Source organism: Sipha flava, unplaced genomic scaffold (genome assembly GCF_003268045.1).
Source record: "Sipha flava isolate LNK unplaced genomic scaffold, YSA_version1 215_pilon_pilon, whole genome shotgun sequence".
NCBI classification, from domain to species: domain Eukaryota; kingdom Metazoa; phylum Arthropoda; class Insecta; order Hemiptera; family Aphididae; genus Sipha; species Sipha flava.
In genome coordinates this window covers 293,760-315,998 of record NW_020272834.1, presented here as the reverse complement: position 1 = coordinate 315,998, position 22,239 = coordinate 293,760, and the positions used below count along the sequence as shown (strand labels likewise).

Here is a 22,239-nt window from a genome sequence, read left to right as displayed (position 1 = left end):
CCAGAGAAAAAATTGAACTTTATCCTACAAAACGTAGTACCAACATTGTCTATATAACATCTTGTAACTATAAATAATTTATTTTGATTTTTATTATGTTGACTATCATCATGATGCATTTGCAAGATGGAAGGAGAGGATGCATATTCGTATACGTATAATTCACTTATAATTTTAAACTGTTAGTTTTTTCATTGATTTTTGGCCTGTAAAACAATTGTGTTGTAAGTTTTATTTTAAATTATTTTTTAAAAACATAACAATAAAAAATTGTATTCATAGTTTGGTTCATTTCAGAGCTTTTTTCACCAATGACTATTAACGTCTAGTAACTACTATGTTTTGTATAAATAAAATATTTAGGATTCGTAAGACATTATATACATATGTATATGCATATCGGCGCGTCATGTTATTTCCATTATTTTCTTTTATACTTTTATTAGTCGTATCATCTAGAAAAAATAAAATTAACTATGTTCCTTTACGTTTTCATTATATTTCCATAAAAATTAAATATTACTCATCGTTTGGTTTGTTTGTTTGTTTCAGTTCTTCACGTCTTCCACTTATTTCATCTAACAAACAGGAACTTATTTTATTTAAAAATGAGTCTAATTAAAGACAATACGTCTTATTTGTCACCAACGTTTGACATAATGGACATTTGTTAATACTGTTAGTCCAAGTTTCGATACATTGGCGGCAAAACATATGTGAACAGTTCAGAACAGTTGGCTACGGAAAAAAAAATTATGTTATGTATCTGCAATATTTCGATGAATGCAATTAATGATCATGTATACTAGGTAAGCGATTTGTTTTAGTTGTCTAGTCAATATATTATTGATATGCTGAAACATGAGAAATTAGCTCAGAAAAGCATTTCAATACCTACCAATTAAAATAGGTGTCATAATAATTCTTGCATGAAATTAAAGATGCATAATTTTTCACAACACTAATATTTCCGCAGAGTCAATTTATTGATTGAGAAAGTATTTATAAACATATTAGAGTAAATTTTAATTTAAAAAATAAAACCAAAATTACCAAATCAATACATTCACGCACTATTTGAAAATTAGCAAATATTTTATGTTACATTTTTATTTAATATTTTTTTATAGTTCTAAGTTAAGTTCTAGAGTTCTTTTAAGTTCTAAGGCACTAATAATTGTAACTTGAAGACTAATAAATAATAATTAAAACATTACTTTAGTAAAAATGTCCAAACAAATATTATATCGTAGTTCTGATTCGATGTTTCTAATAAATTGGTCTATTTGATTTTTCCCATCATTTTCTATAGCCAATTGTTGACCACATTTAATCTGCAGATCATTAACCTCATTATATATATATATATATATGTGCTATTTCTGTTAGCATGATACCTGGAACTGTCTCTTTAGAATTTTTATCTTTGAACAAAAATATGATTTTTAAATAAACATTAAATCAAACTAAAATTATTGTTAAATTAAATTAAATTAATTTTTCATTTAAATTAGCAGATATTAATTAACGAAATAAATAAATATTACCTATTGAGCCACTCAAATGTTGAGCTTCAACTTCAGTATCGTTTTGAGATCTACAGAAGTGGCCATTAAAACAGTATGATAATTAAACAATTTGAAATATAAGACTATACCTCAACTCTACTAAATCAGGCAATATTGGACATCTTGGTGTGATATTAGTTAATTGAATTGAAGTTAAGACCATTCTGATAGGTGCAGGGAGAATCTCTTCGTCATCTACAGAAAAATAATTGATAATAAAATTAGAATTTTCAATACAAAACGAATTATATATATATATATATATATATATATATATATATATATTTATAATTAATATAAACATTTTTTTTTATTTGAAAACGATAACAAATTGATAAGATTAAATTTTGTAAAAATAATTTGGAATAATATGTGCCAAGTAAAAAGTTACTCTATATGGAATGATATATAAATTTAAAAGCAGCAATCGGACCTAATAGAGGAATTATTTAAAATTTTGGACGTCTCGATCTGGTTCTCAATGCACTGTTAGCTGGTGAACTCGCTAAATTAACTCGAACTGAAGTTGATTCAATTTCGTTGATGGATATATGAACAATCCCTCCATTATCTGTAAAATGACAAATAATAGCTAAATTAGAATTTTCAACACACACGAATTATGGGTGTTTTTCTTCATTTTTTTTATAATTTATTATATTAAAAAAATGAAAGAATCATGCGGGAAAAAATCATTGGGAATAAACTACTTGTACGTTGAATACAATGTTACTCTAAATAAATAGATGTAAAATGTAAAAACAGCACTCGGACCTAATCGATGGATTGGTGTTAATATTGAACGTCTTGGTCTAATTCTCGGAGAACTCTATGCATTTACTCGAACCGAAGTAAAGTCAAAAATTTTCTCATAAGAAAATGTAAGATTTTAAGTTGAAACAAAGTCAACGAAAACATCAAACATATAGTCATTGAGTTACCTTGGTTGCCTATTTCTAAAGTTATTATTTCCTTATACTATTATTTTAGTTATATTGAACCGCACATTAATTAATATGGATTAAAAACGAATAAAAGCAAAAATCGTATAATAAGTCGCTACACCCTTTTTATTTTCGTGTTACAAATTTAACCTTTCGAATTCTATGAAGTGTGTTAAACATTACACCCGAGTGGTGTGTTAAAGATTTTCTTGCTGTTGTTGGTTGAGGAGAGAGTACGTACTTACTAATTTATTTTCGAAACAAAATTTATATATTTTTAGTTCTATAACGTAATTCATAGTCAAGATATCCAATGGTGCCGAAAACGTATGGCAAGTGGGGTAAATACCCTAGAAATTGTTTAGGTGGTGGGTGGGTGGTTATATTTAATGAGTGCTAGATATATTATTGTATGGTAAAATATTCCATAATATTATGTAATTACTAGATGTGTAATAAATACTAGTAGTTCACAGGTATACAATACTTGCTATTTATGATTTTTTGGTGAGTAGGTGGGTACCCATAAGTAGGGTGATATAGAAAAGTGTTATAAAAAAGCTTCGACGCCACTGTTCGTATAAATGGTTATACAATTTAACAGAATCTAATCAATTATTAAATGTATTGTGTAAGATATTAAATATTTTATCTAAAATAGGGTTTTGTTGTTTGAGTAAATGAACTTGATCAAGTTGTGTATTGAACTTTCAATATTACGTTGTTAAAATATAAAGCAAAACGTTTTTGTTACTTAAAAATTGAAAAAGATTTAGGTATAAGATAAAAAAAACTTTGCCCCTAGCATAATGTAGGTCATAAACTCATAATTTAATAATATAATACGACCATTTACTTCCGACCAACTAGTATAGACAAAAATAAAAAAAAGATCACTCACATTTCTTATGATTACCTAAAAACACCATTAATTATTTAGCTTGAAAATGTTTTTTTTTTTTTTATACAGAATTTGATTTTTAATATAGTAAAAAACTTAATTATATAAAAAATATAGTGTCACACTTATTATTATTAATAAATACACATAGTACATATTATTTAATATATTATACAGGTATATGTATTTATAACTAGTGAAAATTACAAAATCACTTTACTTGAAATATGTAATATTTATAAAATTAAATTGTAATAAAGTCAAAATAATCAATATCCGAAAATGTAAAACCTTATTCTGTTTCTGTATTATGCACCATTATAGGGATACTTAGTATATTATTATATTTATTCTATCATTTCCATTTTATCATATCAGTATTGTATAAAATCTAAGTATTTATGTTTGTTAACAAAACAATTACATTGAATGATAATTGTACACCGTTACTGAATACAATCAATTTATAATGTAGATAATTAATATTTATTTATTAAATAAATTTTAATTCAATTTTTAAAAATGAATTTTTATATACATTTAGTTATAAGATCAGTTTTAATTATAATAATTGTAACTTATTTGCAATTTTCAAATTAAATATCTATATCCTGCCTATAATTTTTTGTTTTTAAATATTTTTATAAATTTTTAATATTTTTATTCCAACTTAAAGTGTTATTAAATAATTTTTGTTTACATAGTATGAATCACACTGATCAAAATGCATTTACCTAATTACGTTAAGAATTTTTCTAGTTCAAATGGACAAAATAAATAAAATAATAATCGGTGCAATATTTCTTATAAACAGTAACTGTTTCAAAATAAATGTATTAACGTCGTATATAATATTTATTACACTGTCTTTTTCCATTATATTATTGGCTGTTGAATGACGGTGAGTTGGTCCATCCAAATCGCATGCGAAAAGTACATTTTGCAAAAATTGTACGCCATATTTTTAACGTATATGTCGATGTTGCATGCCACAACTTTTTTTTTTTTTTTATAGATAAACTGTACGTCTTATTTACATGCGATGTACATATTCTAATAAATATTTAAAGCCAACGTAACGAATTTTCAATAACCAAACGTAGACATAATTTATCACAACCTTATCTAGATGCTATGACACAAGAGTTGATGAACTTTAAGCTTGTTGGTATCTCGTATCTCGTTTTTAATTATTTATAGAATGAACAAGATAATGTAGAATTTTAACTATATTTGGTTGCTTTCATTTATAAGGTAAAAAATTATTTTAAATAAATAAAATCAAATATATTGTATAATTTTTATATATATTATATTTAAAAATAGGTTTAACAAATTCTGTGATAATTACTGACAATGACATGTTTTTCAAGTAGGTATAATGATTTTCTTCATGCTGAATATTTGAATATAAAATAATTGAAATGCATAAATAGTAGTAAAAACTTCATAGTTATGAAATCAATAGATTTTCTGAAACTCAATACACACTTATTTTAAGTGTCTATATCTTTCGTAGTGAATACAAAGAGCTAAAAGTGTTGTCATATATAAGTAGTACATTTTGTATAATTATACAATTATATAAGTAATTACAAGTAATATAAGTAAGTTTTTTAATATTTTTGATATATTATTATCGTCTGGGGCGTATTAAGACTTACTTCTGGGGGGGGGACTCAAATTTTTTCTTTAATTCAGGCTCAAAATGTACAAATAAAATTTTTGGTAATATTAAAATTAGGTGTCTCCTTAATATTTGTGGTTTTTTTTTTTTAATCTAATGCCGGATCCACTTGGAATCGACTTTTGTGTAGTTATTTTTTAACATCTGTCTGTGTTTTGAAAGTTACATTTGTTTTATTTGACTTTTCACTAAGTATGGACCCGACAAAAAGCCCAATTCAGTATTGACAGCTACGCGTAATTTGATTTCGTTATAAAATGATCCACGTTAAAAAAATTTGAAATGTATATCTCACATATAATCAATTCCTTATATACGGATCCAGGGAGTGGCGATCGTCCCTTCACCCCCCCCCACTAAAATACGCCCATGAATACTGTGTGATATTAGATATGCATCGTGTAAATTTCGATTTTTTTTCTTAAAATGAGATTTGACTGTTTAACATTATCTACATGTATATTGTTATTACGATTATTGTATAATTATTAGTTTTTGTAGCTCGTATATGTTAAAATTGTTGCATAGATTTATGTATTAATCAATAGGATAAAAATATCAACTACGAACATTTTAGAACATACCTATAATATAAATTAAGTACATTATAATTTACTACAGCAAAATGCTATAATTCTAAAACGGTTGAAATAGCATTACGAATAAAAAAGGAAAATTAAATAGGTTTGGACTTTGTTCGTCGTTACACGTGTATTTATGCAATTATTTACTTCATATTATACATATTGTACAATGTACATTGTACTTGGATATTAATAGGAAAAAAATTTCTGTTATTGTCAGGTGTGTTCCCGGAGGTTAACTTTTATGGTAGGGAGACTCGGAGTGAGGTAAATTTAATATAAAAAAAGAGAACGTATTTGTTTATGTGACGAAACGTGAACAAACAACTATGTATATAACTGTTTAAAATAAACACAGACATAATTTTTTAATGTTTAAACCATATCAATAAGGGTTTTTTTTTGTTTCATTGAATAAGTTATTAGATATACATCCATATTATAGGTATTTATTCAATTTAAACCTTAAAAACAATATTTCACATTAAGAGATCAATCCTTCTTTTGCTCAAAAAATTTACCTGTTCCAATGCTTTATTGTACCCTGTCAACGTTTATTTTATACTAAAAAATAAAATATAAAAACTGTAGTGATAAATAATTTCGCTTACGTCTGTAAACTATACATTAATAAATCAGTAATGGTCCAATAATAATATCGTAATTCGAAAATTTAATTTTGATTAGGTACCTAAATTCAATTTTTTTAGTTATTTTATACCTTTTATACACTAGAAGGATTTAACAAAATATTTTTTGATCCTGTCAACATGTATGCACTTTATAATTTTCGGTCATGGTATAATTACAATTCTATTTTGTAGTTTTTTAAATATAATGATTGTATTGTTTTTTTCTTTCTCGTTAAAGATAACAAATGTCTAATACATCAAATATTTAATGTTATTTATAGTGTTTAATTAACACTCGAGGCACGCAAGAGTTTATAAATCATAAAAATATTTTGACTAAACATTGAATTGACGTATAGTTTATACAAAAAAAAAAAAAAAAATGATAATGTCATCAAATAAAAACTTTATGCTTTGTAAAATTTAAATAATTATAATACCAGTTACTATTTCATGTTTTGCTTTTTCTAATCAGGAAGTTTAAAAATAATTAAATATATTTTTTTATTTATTGAACGATTTGATCATTTGATTAAATTGTAACAATATATTTTTATCTACAGGACTAGAGCATAATATAGAAAGAATATTTTATGCATTTACGACGATTTTTATACATTTTGCGTGATTAGAACACATAACACTGAATTTCCAATTACGTTTATTTTTAATTGGTTATTACTTCTGTTCGAGACTTATTGCACTAATAATGTAGTTACCGAAAAGTCTCGAACCCCAGTTATCATTGATATAATGATTATTAAACTCATTAGTGTACGGCATTAAATTAATGTATTATTAAATATTCCATTCACATCAATTGCTTTATGAATCATACGTTTTTTTTTTTTTTTTTAAATTTCATTGATTGAAGTTTTTTTCGTCTGGCAATGCATTTAATTGTATAATACTTAGCCATCATATTAGTATTGTACAGAGCTGTTGTGTTCTATTAAATTTCATAGTTCTAGCGATGAAATTAAGCTGCTTTGAAATAAATATTAGAGAGATAATATGAAGGACATACTACTTGTGCAGCAGACATTGTTATAAGGTCGTAATTAATTTCACGCTTATATGGAATGACATTGATTAAAGTACTGCAGAGCTAACGAACAAAATATGATTTCATTTCGACACCAAAGTTTGATCGGTAATCAACTACTGTTTGTCGGTTTGACGTGACCACTGCCCGAACCCCATGGGAACATTTTTCAATACAGAAACAACAATAAAATGCAATGCAAATATTGTAACAGTGCACGAAACGAGAGATTGTGTGTGAAAGAGAGAGAGTGACTGGTCCGACCGCGCGGTGTATTGTTCGTACGTCACCGGCGAACGAGATATGTCATTGTTGCCGGCGAGTACATTGCAATCAACAAGTGACACAAGACTAATTCGTACGTGCGGTACGTGCCATTGGTTTTCGGGAGCGGCATGGTGTATCCGATGCGAGTCGATTCCGTGGCGCGGGTGAACGTGTTAAGGTACCGCACATACGGAACGATCACGTCAACGATAACAGTGGAGGTTTAGTCGGGCGTTTTGTCGCGACGACGGGTTTCCGTCGGGCTTTACGGTCGGCACGGAATCGCGTGTGCACCGCTTGCGACCGCAGTTAGAAATCGCCGGGTAGGGGAAAGGATGAAACGAACAAGAAAAAAAAATAAAGGAGTAATAATTTAAAAAAAAAAAAGCGGTCCGGTACGCTCCCGCCCTAGCACCCGATGCACCGGATTCAACACGGTTCGTGCGGGTGAACGACTAGACGGACACATCAACTTTGGCGCGAACGATGACCGGCGAGTGGGCGCACGCACGAAGGCGAACGGTCGCGCGTCCGAACGCGATCGGAAATCAAAACTCGGACGGACGGGCACGCGCGCGACACGCACACGCTAGACGTGTGAAATCGCGAGGGGAGCCCCGGAACGTCGACGGTTGTGTCAGTGCGTCCGCGGCGGACGGTCGGAAATTATCGGCCGGTGATCGCCGGACGATTGATGTGATGCTCGTCGCGGTCGTCGGGGCCGCGAGGACGACGACGACGACGACGGCCGTAGGTTTTACGCGGGAAACCGGTGCACGGACGGCGAGGACATTTAGCGTCGCGTCGACCGGCCGCACTGCGGTCGCTTGCAAAACAGACGGTCACCCACGCAGATAAAGGGGCAACAACTGAGTTAAGAAAAACAACAAACAAGATAACACGTCCGTTCATTATTGCACGCGCAAGAACAACGCTGAACGGTTATACTGTAACAATGTTGCGTTACCAGTTGCATTAGGATAGTAATAATAATAATAATAATTATAACAGTAATGTTAGTTGTAATAATATAATATTTATAAAAACAACGATAATCGTTATGTCGTGGTGATCATGTACAACAAATCGAAATGTCTGTAAACGTCCTTTTAGTCCAAGTGTGAAATTCAGTCCGTCGTCAATCGTCTTGATTCGAACATTATTTTTTTTATATTTTATATTATTTTTTTTTTTTTCACGTCTTTTGTACTTATCGAATTCTTCAATCCGTGTCTGTAGTTCACAAATGACACAACATGTATTGCCAGCCAAACTGCAACAACTCTACGTCCAAACTGAAAGATGGTAAGTTGATAGATTTTGTTACATTTTGTTGTTGTCCGACCACATTATAATGCTTATTGTTTTTTATAGATCAATGTTTGTCATCTAGCTAATAAAATAATATATCATCTCCTTTTATTTATTCATTGGATAGGTCATTCTCTAAATCAGTCTGTATATTGTTTTATTAATGGTCTTTGTATCTGCATACTTTGAGACATTTAATGCATTTGTTTTAATTTCTGGTTAATACATTTTATCGCTTGATTCTTTTTTACATTGAAAATTTGATCGAGTTTTTCTTATCTTAATGTTTAATTTTGTACCTTAATTAAGGATTGAATGATTATTTGTTTAATTTATGTTTTGGTCATGTCCTATAGGTATTTCATACATTTTACTGCCTTATTTTTTTTGGTATTATAACTATTCATTATATATATTATAGGTATTTAAAGTTACATAGGCACCTACTTGTATTAGTTTCTTGATACAGAAAATCTTATAGATTATTATGCTTTATTTGTTTATTCAGTATGTGTGAGATTGGCATATACATCAAGTACTTATATTTATATCATTCTTAGCAAAAATAAACATTTTCATACTATACTGAAGTTGTAAATATTAAAATTTTAAATGTTCATCTAGTTATGTATAATATTACGTTATTATGTACCATAATTATGTATAGATATATTTGTCTGAAATTATTATTTTTATTTAAAACTGTTTACTTGGAGGTTATAGGTATTTTATTAATTTATGTATATCATATTATTTTAATTATAAATATTTGATTCAGTTTAATAAGGGTTATAAAACATCTGTACATTGTATAACTTATAAAGTTATATTTAATATCAACAATTATTTTATACATATTGTGTATGTATTATAATTTAACATACCAAAGCATATTTTTTGTCACATTTAGTTACAACAGTTAGGTAACACTTAACCTACCACTAAACGATTTTTAAACCCATTTTAATGTCTAATAATTTCACTCAATTTCAAAGAGTGATGATTACTTAATTGATACTCCAAACAGTCTAATCTGAACAAGTTTTGAACAATATTATAAAATTTCAAGAGATAAACTGAGTAATTTTATGTCAATCAATAAAAAATTTAAAAAAGGTTACATAAATTATATTCACTATTATAAGTATCTTATTCTTACCTGATTTTTTTTTTTAAAAATTGTAGAATTATTTTAAGTTTTATAAAATAAATGTTTGTATAATTTACAGTATGATTTGAGACAAAGATGACTTCTTTTTATTACTGATTTGAAATTAAATTATTAAAAATTCTTAGTTATTAGAATAATATGGATTTTACTTATTCTTTTTATAAATTAATATTGGCCAAGATGTGGGAATGACAGAATGATAGTTTAAGCTGACATAGCCAAAATTAGACTACTAGCATCATAGAGTGTAACCACACATGGTTTTACTGCACAAAAATACATGTAATTATTGTTTTTGTACATAACGCTTACTTAACTTTGACCTTATCAATAGTTTGACAAGATATGATCTTGTAAACATTAAATTTTCCATACAAATTTGGAATATTTTGTTGATTATTTGAAGTGTTAGCCTAACCATAATATAATTAAGATAATATAGATACTTAAAATAATTTATAAAAATATCTAAATACATTATTAATCATATTTATTTGTTTCAATTTCAAGTAAGTATTTAAATCAAAAGAGTTGTTCAGAATATTTAAATTTATTGTGTATAACTTTATAACCAGTATATATACACAATATCTAGTAAATATAATGCTATTTAAACTAAATTAGTTATGTCATAAATTTGATATTATGAATATGTATCTTGATTCTACATGTACTTAAACCTGAATTTTTAAAATCAAATTCTAGTCAAAGATAATTCAAATATTTATTTATTTTTTGAAATTGACTATTCTCTATTTAATTATTAAAATATTCATATAGGTTCAATTGTAAAATTAAAAAAGAAATATTTGTGCATACAAATATGCAGTTAAACAAACATTTTAATTTGAAAATATAAGAATTTTTTAAGAAATAAAAACATATTAAACTTAAAATACTCTAAGTGATAAATTAAGAGAATCATAAATTATCAATTAAGTAGAATTGAAAAAAAAAATGCTATCAATGACTAAATTATTTAGATAATCTGGATGATATAATTGAATCAGTTCTAATCACGATGAAGTAGTATCTATTAGTAATTGATTTAATATAGAACTAATAAAGACTAATAAAAAAATCAACAAGTCTGTATTTTATTCTTAATTCTATAAATTTCCTAGAAAATATATAAGTATGATGATTTTTCAGGTAACTGTACTACTTAGGTTACATATCCTTGTATTGAAATTATTATCAGAATACTAAGATACATATTATGTGGAATTTTAAAATTTTAAACTTTGTTCATGAATGCACAATTGCACAATATAGCTTTTATTTAATGTATATAATTAAACCATCATACATTTGCACTATATTATGTACAATGAACTTTAGTTTGGAAAATAAATTCTGAAATATAGATTAAAATTTTATAATATACGGATCATAAATAATTATTTTCTTAAATTAAAAAAGAATGTATAAATACCACATTTAAAAATAATGAAATTCATTTGTATTTTTATTTTATTGATATCTAACTAAATTTTTATTATAAAAATTAATTAATGTTGATATTCAGTCTTATAGTCATGAAAAGTATAAATAAAATCATAAAATACAAAAAAAAAAAAAATATTAAATATACTTAATTGACTTTGTTGTGAAAAATCTTCTTAGGACTCCTTATTTATTTATTTTTTTTTTATTAATGATATTTTAACGTTACATTATGATATCTCGACAATTATGTACATGAATTTGAAATAAATTAAGGTTGGTAAGACTCCTTATTTATAGTACTTTCATATTACACCATTTTTTCAAATGAGCTGGTTCAATAAACTTTTATTAAATTTTGCATTAATATCCGATTAGTGTTGTGTTACATTAAATGTTAAAAGGCTTTACATAAATTCATTATTGAAACCTTTTAAGTATAAAAACACAACAGTGTAACTTTGTATGACATAAGTTGAGTTTTGAATATTTTCATTACCAATGGACTCGGGTTTTCAAACGAACTCGGATGATAATTTACGTTCTAAAATAATTATTACACATCTAAGGGTCTCCTGCTGAGCTTCTGGATAAACGCATACATTATGGTCGATTGCCTTTCAAGGGTGTGAACAGTAATTTATTGCGCCCTCTTTATTTCTGGAGTTTCTCCCCTTTTACCGAGGTTTTGCGGACTGAATATTGTTTCCTTACTTTCCTTACAGCATGCCGTTATATTGCAAACATCACATGAAATACCTCTTATAGTTGTCGTGGTATAACAATGACCTTCTGTCTAGTAATATTAGATTTTATTGCCTAAGGGTTGTTAAAATTATTTCGGATAATAATTTAGATGAAAATACATTTTTACTATATTTTTAGCAATGGATGATTTCGCTATTCTAAGAATTTAAACGTTAATATGTGTACTTCATTTTATTTTATTTGTAATTTAATACAATATCGAAAAATCATGTTATTTTTTCTAATGTTTTAAAAATAGTTTTAGATGAACTGCACAATATTTGTAGAAGAGTAATTTAAATATTGTTTTATATCAAAGTATATCGATTATTAAAGTGTTCAACAATAAATATGTGGTATATATTATATATATGTATTTTTTTTTTGTCACTAAAAATAAAGTAAATATAATTGGTACATTTTTGTAATGTTCAATTCCATTTTTTCGTTTTTGTAATAGTATCTTACCCATTCCATCATAATATTTATGTATTTTAATAAACATTTTCGTTCTATGGAGCTATGGTTTTATAAAAATACTTTGGCTTTACTGTTCCATAATTACATGAATTGTATTAATAAAGCATGGTTTTGGAAGTATTCATGACTACACTTCCTTTAACCATATTTTGTTTTGGATATTCACATCGTCAAAAATGCCATTCTACGTATACTGCGTTTGGATTTATTATTATAGATTTTGTTAAGATTTATGTTGGAATCCTATTTTTATTAAAATATATTTATTCTATAATTAGAGAATTTTTCTATTTGAATAATTATTTAAATTTTAACTATAATTATTTTAAATGTTAGTTTCTGCGAAGATACATATGATTTTATCCAAAATATATCTAGTTAATTAATATTAAACATTCCATATCCAAATTATATATCTGTATGTTCTATTTAATGTAATTATGTAATCCATGAGCATGGGCTGATTTAACTCATAATAAGTATTTTTTACTACCACGTAATCATTTTTAAAATAAGTAACAACCTCGGAAACAACTTATGTACAAATAAATCATTATATACATTGTTTTTTTTTTTAATTTATTTGTCCAAATCAGTTTTAATAGTTTGTATATACATACGTTTTTCCTTATCGTAAAAAAATTGTAGTTAAATTTGGAAGAGTCCAATTTTGTACATTATTTTAGTTTTGTGACATAAAATAAAATTCTAAAGCTTATATGACGGTATTCACTAAAAAGGGATTTTCCATAAATTTATGGATATGGATATTATGTGAGACAAGACAAAAATAGTATTACTATGGAAACATAAAGTAATGATATTTTATGAAATAAGTTCATTATGCTTAATAAATTTAAAATTAGTAACTATTGTAGAATTATAGTGTAATGTATATAAAAAATTTTAGTGGTGGGGTTTTTTGAGCCATTTCAATGTAACCAATAACTCGTTTATCCTTGCAACATATTAAATGTTGTTTCTAATTATAACTAAATTATTATAAAATGTCTTAATTCAAATTGTAAAAAAAAAAATACTAATAATAATAGCGTCTATTAAATAAACATCAGATATTGTATTTTGTCATAGTTATATAAGTATTTGATGAATGTTTTTTAGTTTCAATTAGAATTTCAATGTATTGTATTATATGTATTTAGTTATGGAACAGTTAATTTTGAAATTGACATTAGTTGAAATGTAATTAAAATGAAGTGTATTAATTAGTTTGCTTAATTTTTAATTTAACAACCACAAATTGCAGTATAACATAAAAATATTGGCAACTGTTTTTTATATATGGAGTTGTAGTGTTTCGTATGGATGAATTTTTTTTTTTTGCATTTGATTAATAAAAATGTAATGTACTGTGAAACTTTTTAAAAAGAAACCATATTTTAGAATTCATTTTTGAATTTTTTGTTAGTTTTAGTATTCCTTGAAAAATAATAAAATATGTTTGCAGGTGCCAGTGTAGAAAAAAAATTATATTATGAATTTTTCAACTTTTCCTTTAGTTTTTCCTCAGTTTTTTCGTTTTTGTTTTTTAATTAAGAGTTAGTGATTAAATTTGAAATAATAATTTAACATTATCAATTATGCTAAATGTAAATTTGCCAATTGTATTAGTTCGAACAAGTTTGCATTTATGAATCACTGATCTGGTATTTGTTTTAAAGCAAATATTTTTACAACAGTGATAATATTTATTTTATAATATGTATAAATAAATTATATTAGTCTAGTACAATATTTTATTGTTTACGATAGAATTAATCTCATATATTGCTTATAACTTCAAAAGCTCCTTTTGTAAGTTTCTTGGAATTTTCAGTTGTATTTTTTCGAAATTAATATTGCATGAATCATTTTTTGCTGTATTTTGAATGGTATATTGATTGTTGAGATAATATTTCGATATTTATATAGCTCATTTTTAAAATGTATCTACTATGATTGTTAAGATTTAATGTCTAATTTATATTAATTTATTTAATATGATTGTAAGGGTTGTGAAATATATAAAACCTTTATTAGGTTTCATAATATAATTAATACAGTATTTCAGGTTGATAATTTGAACTTCACGTAAAATGAAACGACTTTAACTTTATTTGTTATATTATATATAATTCTTTGTTAAATAATTTAAAATATTTATGTATGTGCAAGTACATTGTAACATGAACTATTGTCAGTTCGATTATGTTAATGCTAGTCAGTTTTAATTAACCTTATTTTTAATAACCGCACATGATACACTAGTCTGCCATCTCGTGTCATGCAATTTCCTCTTTTGGTAGGAAATTGAATTAGGTTTGGCTAACCGACATTTCGTTTAATGTGTATACTACACTCATGTTATTTAATCACATATTACACACTGATGACATTTGGGCCGATTGGTAACTTGGTTTTGAATGTATTTTATTATTATTTTCGTGAAGTTTTTACTATAGATATTCTAATAACTAATAAAAAAATATTTATGTATTAGGTGTATCACATAATAAAGTATATTATTTATTAATAATAGATATATTTTATCTACTGATATTTTTAAAGGAGCTTAAAAATAGAATATTAAGTTTTGTATTAATTATCCAAGACAACTATTTTTAATTCGTCTTAATAATTTTTATGTAATACGTTACATTTTCAACTAAACTCTGGTATATATGAATTATTTAATTATTTAATAAAGGTATATTCATAAATAAACGTATACATTTTATTTGACATATTTTTGATAGTTTGGAGATTTTAGAGATTTTCCAATTGTTGTTAACTATTTTTGTAAATTAATTCAGAAATGAATATCTTATAACGTTAAATGTTTTTAAACTTTATAATTAATTATTTCTTCGGGTTCGAGAATATTACCCGAGAGTATAAATTTATACAATTAGTATGAATAGAATTAGGATAACTTTTTTGTATGAACGTTTAAAGTTTGTAACTCACCAATAATATTGAAAGATATTCATGATTAATTTTCTTCTTCTTCATTTTAAAATTCAGTGTTTTTTTTTAATAATTTTAGATAAAATAAGTACTAGTAGGTTTGTCAATTATTTGAAATATATATATAAATAAGTAAAACTAGTATCACATAAAGATTTACAAATCATTTTTTTTTTTTTTTTTTTTTGTGGACTGCTATTTTAATTTTTTTATTTTTTTGATTATTAACGTTATATTAAAAAAAAAAAAAAAAAAAAAAAAATGTATTTAATATGTGTTTCTACGTAAAATGTGTACATGTATTTAAATTATATTTTTACGTGTAAGTATATTTAAATTTCGAATTTAAATTAATTGAAATATTGATTTTTCTATGTTGAACAATAAGGAAATTATTATATCATTAGATTTATCTGTTGTGGCGTTATGATTTATAACTTTACTTTTAATGTTTGAAAGGTGAAACATTTCAAATAATACTTCGAGGATTCTGAATCATACAGTATATTAAATTTGAACATCAAGGGTACTTATTTCGTGTTGCAATTTGTTCGTGACTGTTCTCGGACAACCTCGTAATTGAATTTCGTACAGTCCGACTTGAGGGTGGACAATATAACGTGTTGGGACGTTTTTCTAGGTAACTTAATCCCATCATTCGCTTTCTCTTGAATTTGTGGTGTAATTGTTTTTGTATAGAAGGACTTGGGTTGAGAAGTAAAAAAACAAAGCACATGGAAAGACAACAAAAGTTGGATGTAGTAATAAAATTCGTTTTTGATTACTTCATTGGTGAAATAAAACTTTTCAATTCCAATTAACTATTACTATGTGATTGGCTCGTTTGTTTCATTGCTGAATGTTCTGAATAATTAATATTTTGAAGGCATATGGTTAGGGAAATCCTCCGTTCGAGGTCCCTTGTGTGTGGTTTCTTCTGGTGGTAAATTGATCCTATGCGCCCATCTTCGACTGTTTTTATATTGCCAGGAAATAGTGCTTGCCTGAATTTAAATTAGAAATTAATGTTGGAGAGCAAATGAAAACTATTTTATGATTCTGTGGAACCTTTTATGTAGGTCATATTTATTAAGGGATGCAATGTAGAAACTGGGAAAATATGGAGGGGAATAACGGGCACTTAATGTTATTTCATATGATATGAATCTAAACCATTTACTTAATAGGTTTGGTCTTTAACATTTGATATATAAGTATTTACATTTAAGTATTATTTAGATTTACATTTTAATTTAAAGCTTATTATTTTTTTTTCTTATTATTTAATAAATATTTGTTAGTTTTATTAAATATCGTACAATTATACTCATTGAATTAATTTTTATATAATAGATTCTACTTAATGTAATTCATGCCATTTATGCTAACTATGTAAGGATATCGAATTTCAGCTTCTAGACATATATTATTAATTATTAATTTTCAAATAATTAAATTGTAGTTATTTAAAAAAAACCTTCTAGTTAAATTAGTTATAAATTACTTTTGTTTATGCTATAAGTACATTTATTTCATAAAAAATGTAGGTGTAAAATTAATTGTATAATTGTAGATTTATAAAAATAATAAAATTGGGAGATAAATCGATAGTCTGTATGGTAATACATAATTTGATTTTAGCCTTTGTTGTTGGTAGTATATTGAATTAAATTATTAGTGAAATTTTTATTTTAGATAGGTATTGCATAATTTTTTAAAAATGTTCAGTATTGATTTTTCACCCGATTTTTTATAAATTTATAATATACTATCTGTTTGATAACTATTTAATTCGGTAGGTTAATAGTTTTGATGTTGAACAAAAAATAATACTTAAGTATATCTGTATTTAAGGATTTCTTTTTCAATTTAAGTACGTATTTATTGAAGTGGAATGTACATTTTCTATTGGTTGACTAATCAAATAATATAAATTATTTAACTATTTTACCCTTCGTAAAAAAGGGCCTCAGCGTCTGATCCATGTATACATATATATATTAATGTTTGGTTGAAATAGGGAAGGTTTGATGTGTAGTGGGCCCATATAATAATAATTATTACAATTAATTATGACCACTTGAATATGACTGGAGGGAAAAGGGAAGTAGAAATTTAGTAGTTGATGTTGCAATGACCCTTTGTGTGCCAGATGGCGAATATTGTTTTGGGTGTAGTGAGTGAAGGAGAGACCCCTATCCATATCCCCTTTTTGATTTTGACAAGGATTTTGCTGTCAAGCATGGTTAACGTAAGATTGGAATCCAGATTTATGCGTTGAGGAAATACTTTTATATTATATCCCTTTTTATTTAGTTGCAAATGAAAAATACTTTAAGTTGAGCCTAGGTATTTTTAGTTTTTCTTAAGATTATGTAATTTATTCGTGGAGATACTTATTGTTAATAAATTTGTCTTATTTTATAAGTAACTAATGTATTTTGTATTGATTTGTTGAAAAATATTATATTTTATACAATTCAATAAAGCTAGTTTTAATTTACGCAATAATGTTTTTCACTAAAATTCAAACAATATTATAGAGTACTTATATATTTCACTCAAAATATACGAAGTTTATCTAAATATTGTTTATCAAATAATCCTAGGTTTTTTTTTTTTTTTTTGAGGGTTTGTATCTTATTACTACTTCATAAGATTTTTTTCAATTATTTTATTTTTTTTGACTTTGGCATCTCATTCAAATATTTAAATCACTTAGGAGTATAAAATTTAAATTAAACGTGATCTTAGAAAACAAACAATTAATAACTACTAAATAATATTTTCTTTGAATTTAAATTATGTAAATATTCTATATTATATCTATTTGTGTCAATTTTTGTATCTTTGTAAATTCTTTTAATTTATTAAATGTAATTATAAAAATGATAAAATTTAATGTATATGTATTATTCAATTTAAAACACTATTTTAAATTAATATTATCTTGGTTAATTAAAATTAAATATACCAATAAAAATAGATGAGTATAGAACTGCAAAAATAATATTGATGTTTTAATTTCTTATTATTCTCTATTATAATACATCGTTAGGTGGAGTAAAATAAAAATATTACAATTTATCTGTTCGAACAATAATATCGTATTATGGTGAGCGGCGACACTGGTGGACATGAACTGACATAGCTTGCCAGTTGCTACTGAATTTAGTTAGTGGTTCTCGTGACCCGTTGGCTAATGGTCTCGTTATGTGTATGTTTTACTGTGTGATATTTAATATTTAAATAATACTTTTTAATTTTGCATATTATTTTTAGTGCAGTTTTTCTAAAAAATATTTTCATATATTTATACATGTGTATTTATTAATTTTATATATTATTATAATTGTTGCTTTCACATTTTTTTTTTTATTGTTAATATAATTTTTACCGAGTGTACAATGACCATAAAAAATTGATATTCTTGCTGTTTATTTTGCTGTTGTTTAAAAATATCCGACGTAAGGTAAATTCTGGTTTAATGAGTAGAATATTATAATCAATTTTCTATCGCAAAGTTGTCATTGATTATCTGGAATTGTTTCCAATTTGATTTATCTGTGTAACCCTGTTTAGGTATATACACTATAATATTTAGATATAGTTCTGAATACTCCACTTACGTTAACGTCTGTTTCAATTTTACTGATTGCTTTAAATTGTATTTTACTTCCTTTGTTAAAAATAGTAAAATTTATTTTATGTATTTGTTATATTATTACAAATGTTTTTAAATGGTAATATTTGAAAGTGTTAATTACTATTTTATTATTTTAGGAGTTACCATGAGAGAAAAGAAGAGTGGTGCTTTAAGCAAAGTTCAAAAAATTAAAAAACGCCTGAGCCATAGTTTTGGTCGACTATGTAAGTATTAATTATTTTTTATCATTTTATTTACAAATTACAAACCTAGACCAATAAATTTACGTCTTTGGGTTTAAAATTGAATTATGTTGTGTTAATTGATCACTGACATTAGATTATCGGGTAGACTGATGTCGATATAATGACATTTTAATGGTAGAAGGGGGGCAGGTTTATTGTTTTACTTCTACGGTTGCGTGTGCTGTTATATAGTTATTTTCTATCTTTGAATACCTACGCGATTTGTCGGCCTACGGATTCTGCGAACTTCTGACGTGTTTCCTTTCTTTGTGAACAAAAAAAAATAAAACGAACTAATGTAATATATTTTAAATACGTACCAATTTATCGTTTTTCATTATTGTAAAAAATATGTTTTATTATAAGTATGAATGGTTTGTTGTATTGTTTATGTATGATTTTATATAATTAACTATTAACTTTATACTGTAGTCCCTAAAGGCTAAAATCGATTTGCATGTTTTTAAATTGGTACAAATTATATTTATATAATCAATAAAGTTATTTAGAATTAAAACAATTATAGTGTAACTTAGGTGTACAGACTCGTTTATGTTCATTTTTGTTTTAATAGTTAGTTTTTGAATATCCCTGTTCAATATATAATTAATAAAACAACATTCTTTAAAATAAATTATTTTAAATGGTATTTTACGTTTATTATATTTATTAATTATACTTTCTAAATAAAGGCTCAAGTTTTCGTAAATTTATTTTATTACTTTATTCCATATTTACATTATTTATATATTATTATAAAAAAATATAATTTTCTGATTATTTCATTGTTGACTGTTGTATTGTGTTATTCTTTATTTAGTATTCATCAATCTAAACATCATATGTTAGATATGTTTTGTTTAATTGTTTTTATTTAAAATAATGTTTTATATCTAAATAAATACCTTAATAAATTAGTTGAATTTAATGAAAATTTTATTTGGTACAATTATTTTTAGTATTATTTTACATAAGTTCTTTTTTTTTTTTAGACGTGAATTTCATATTAATTTTGTCATCGTAATTTTTTCTCTGTAATAAACTATTAATTTGTTGTTTGAGTTTTAAAAAAACGTTAACATGCACTTTTTATGTTGTGCAAGCAATTGGAAAATACATATCGTAAATTATTCTTTATTTTGTAGGACGTTCATATATTAATTTTATTAATAATCGACTTACATTTTTAGTCATTGGACATTTGGACAGTTATTATGGGTGAATTATGCATTGTTTTCCGTTAATAGTTTGTTCTTATCTTTTCTTAATTATATTTTCGTTGTAAATATTATTTTTAAATAAAACACATTTTACTATATTAGCAAAAAAAATGATAAAAATTAATTTTATATCAATATTAGATTTTGAATATACTTCAACTTATGATATATGTAAGTTGGTATTGTATTCTTAATTTACTAATAAATATATATTGCATAGATTAAATTATTTTACTATACATTTTTCTATGTATCTTAATATTTAACATTTCATATATAAAAAAAAAAAAATGGCTTCTCTTCTTATATTTTCAGTTTTGTTTGTTGTATCTTGTAGTATCATATGGTTGTATCGTATTTTATACTTAATTATGTATATGGTTATTAGAAATGACAACAGAGCAAAACTTAAGGTTAGTATAGTTGGGCAGTGGTTGTTTGGGCAATGGTAATAATATTGACCAAAAAAATAATAATCCATTTGATTGAGTGAAATTATTTTTACCTGTGCGAGGTAAAAATCTGATGACAGATACGCATGATATTATTGCTAATAAAAAATAAAGAGTTTGTACAAGAAACATGGAATAAATATAAAAGAGGGGATATTAACCAATTAGAATATATAAAATTTTTTAGTTTAAAATATCAGGCCAATTGCTTTAAAAACTACTAAAAATTATATTATCTGTAATTTTATTTTATTATTTTAATTTTTTAACTGTAGATTATTTCCTACTTATAAATAGTAATATTATTTATATTTTATATGATTTCTTTCAATTAATTGTTGAATGTGTATTATGAGCATTTTCGTACAAAGCCAATATTGATTAATAGATTTCTTTAAAATATACTAATTATATTATATGTAATAGTATTTATAATTTTTTGACCGTAGATTACTAACTACCTACTTATATTTATAATAATATTATCAATATTCATATCAATATTTTTTTTTAAACATAACTTATTGTTAATTATTTATATTTTATATAATTTTGTTTAATTAATTGTTGAGTGTATATTATAAGCATTTTTATACCATCCAACGGTACATATCTATTCGCCCAAATGGTATATATTTATTCGCCCAAACAAACTATATTTTGGGTCGATTCACCCAAACGGCGTACGCCCGTTTAGTTCTACTATTCAATTGTTATTTGTATTTCTTATTTTACTTTGGGTTGCACGGTAAAATGTTATACAATACCTACTGGTTTTAATAATAATGATAAGGTCAAGCAAGTTGTTATGGGCTAGGTATATGTATAGTTTTCCATCAATGTTTATATTTTTATACGCCTAGACTCTGATAGTATATTAATGAAATCCTAAAATTAAGTAGTTAGGTGTTAGGCAATTTTCGGTT

At 25.4% G+C, this 22,239-nt stretch overlaps 1 protein-coding gene across 3 annotated transcripts in view; it reads left to right on the top strand.

Annotated features, from left to right (window-relative positions):
* Positions 1-8,515: 8,515 nt before the first annotated feature.
* LOC112682929 (cyclin-dependent kinase 14) overlaps positions 8,516-22,239 on the top strand; it is a 43,661-nt gene continuing 29,937 nt past the window's right edge. The window contains exons 1-2 of one of the 3 annotated variants that reach the window (XM_025553710.1): positions 8,516-8,933; positions 19,534-19,620. In XM_025553710.1, coding sequence (XP_025409495.1) covers positions 8,885-8,933; positions 19,534-19,620 — 136 coding nt within the window. In that variant the 5' untranslated portion in view covers positions 8,516-8,884. Of the gene's footprint in view, positions 8,934-19,182; positions 19,223-19,533; positions 19,621-22,239 lie in introns of those variants that run through there. The other 2 variants (XM_025553712.1, XM_025553713.1) reach the window with 2 other exon arrangements.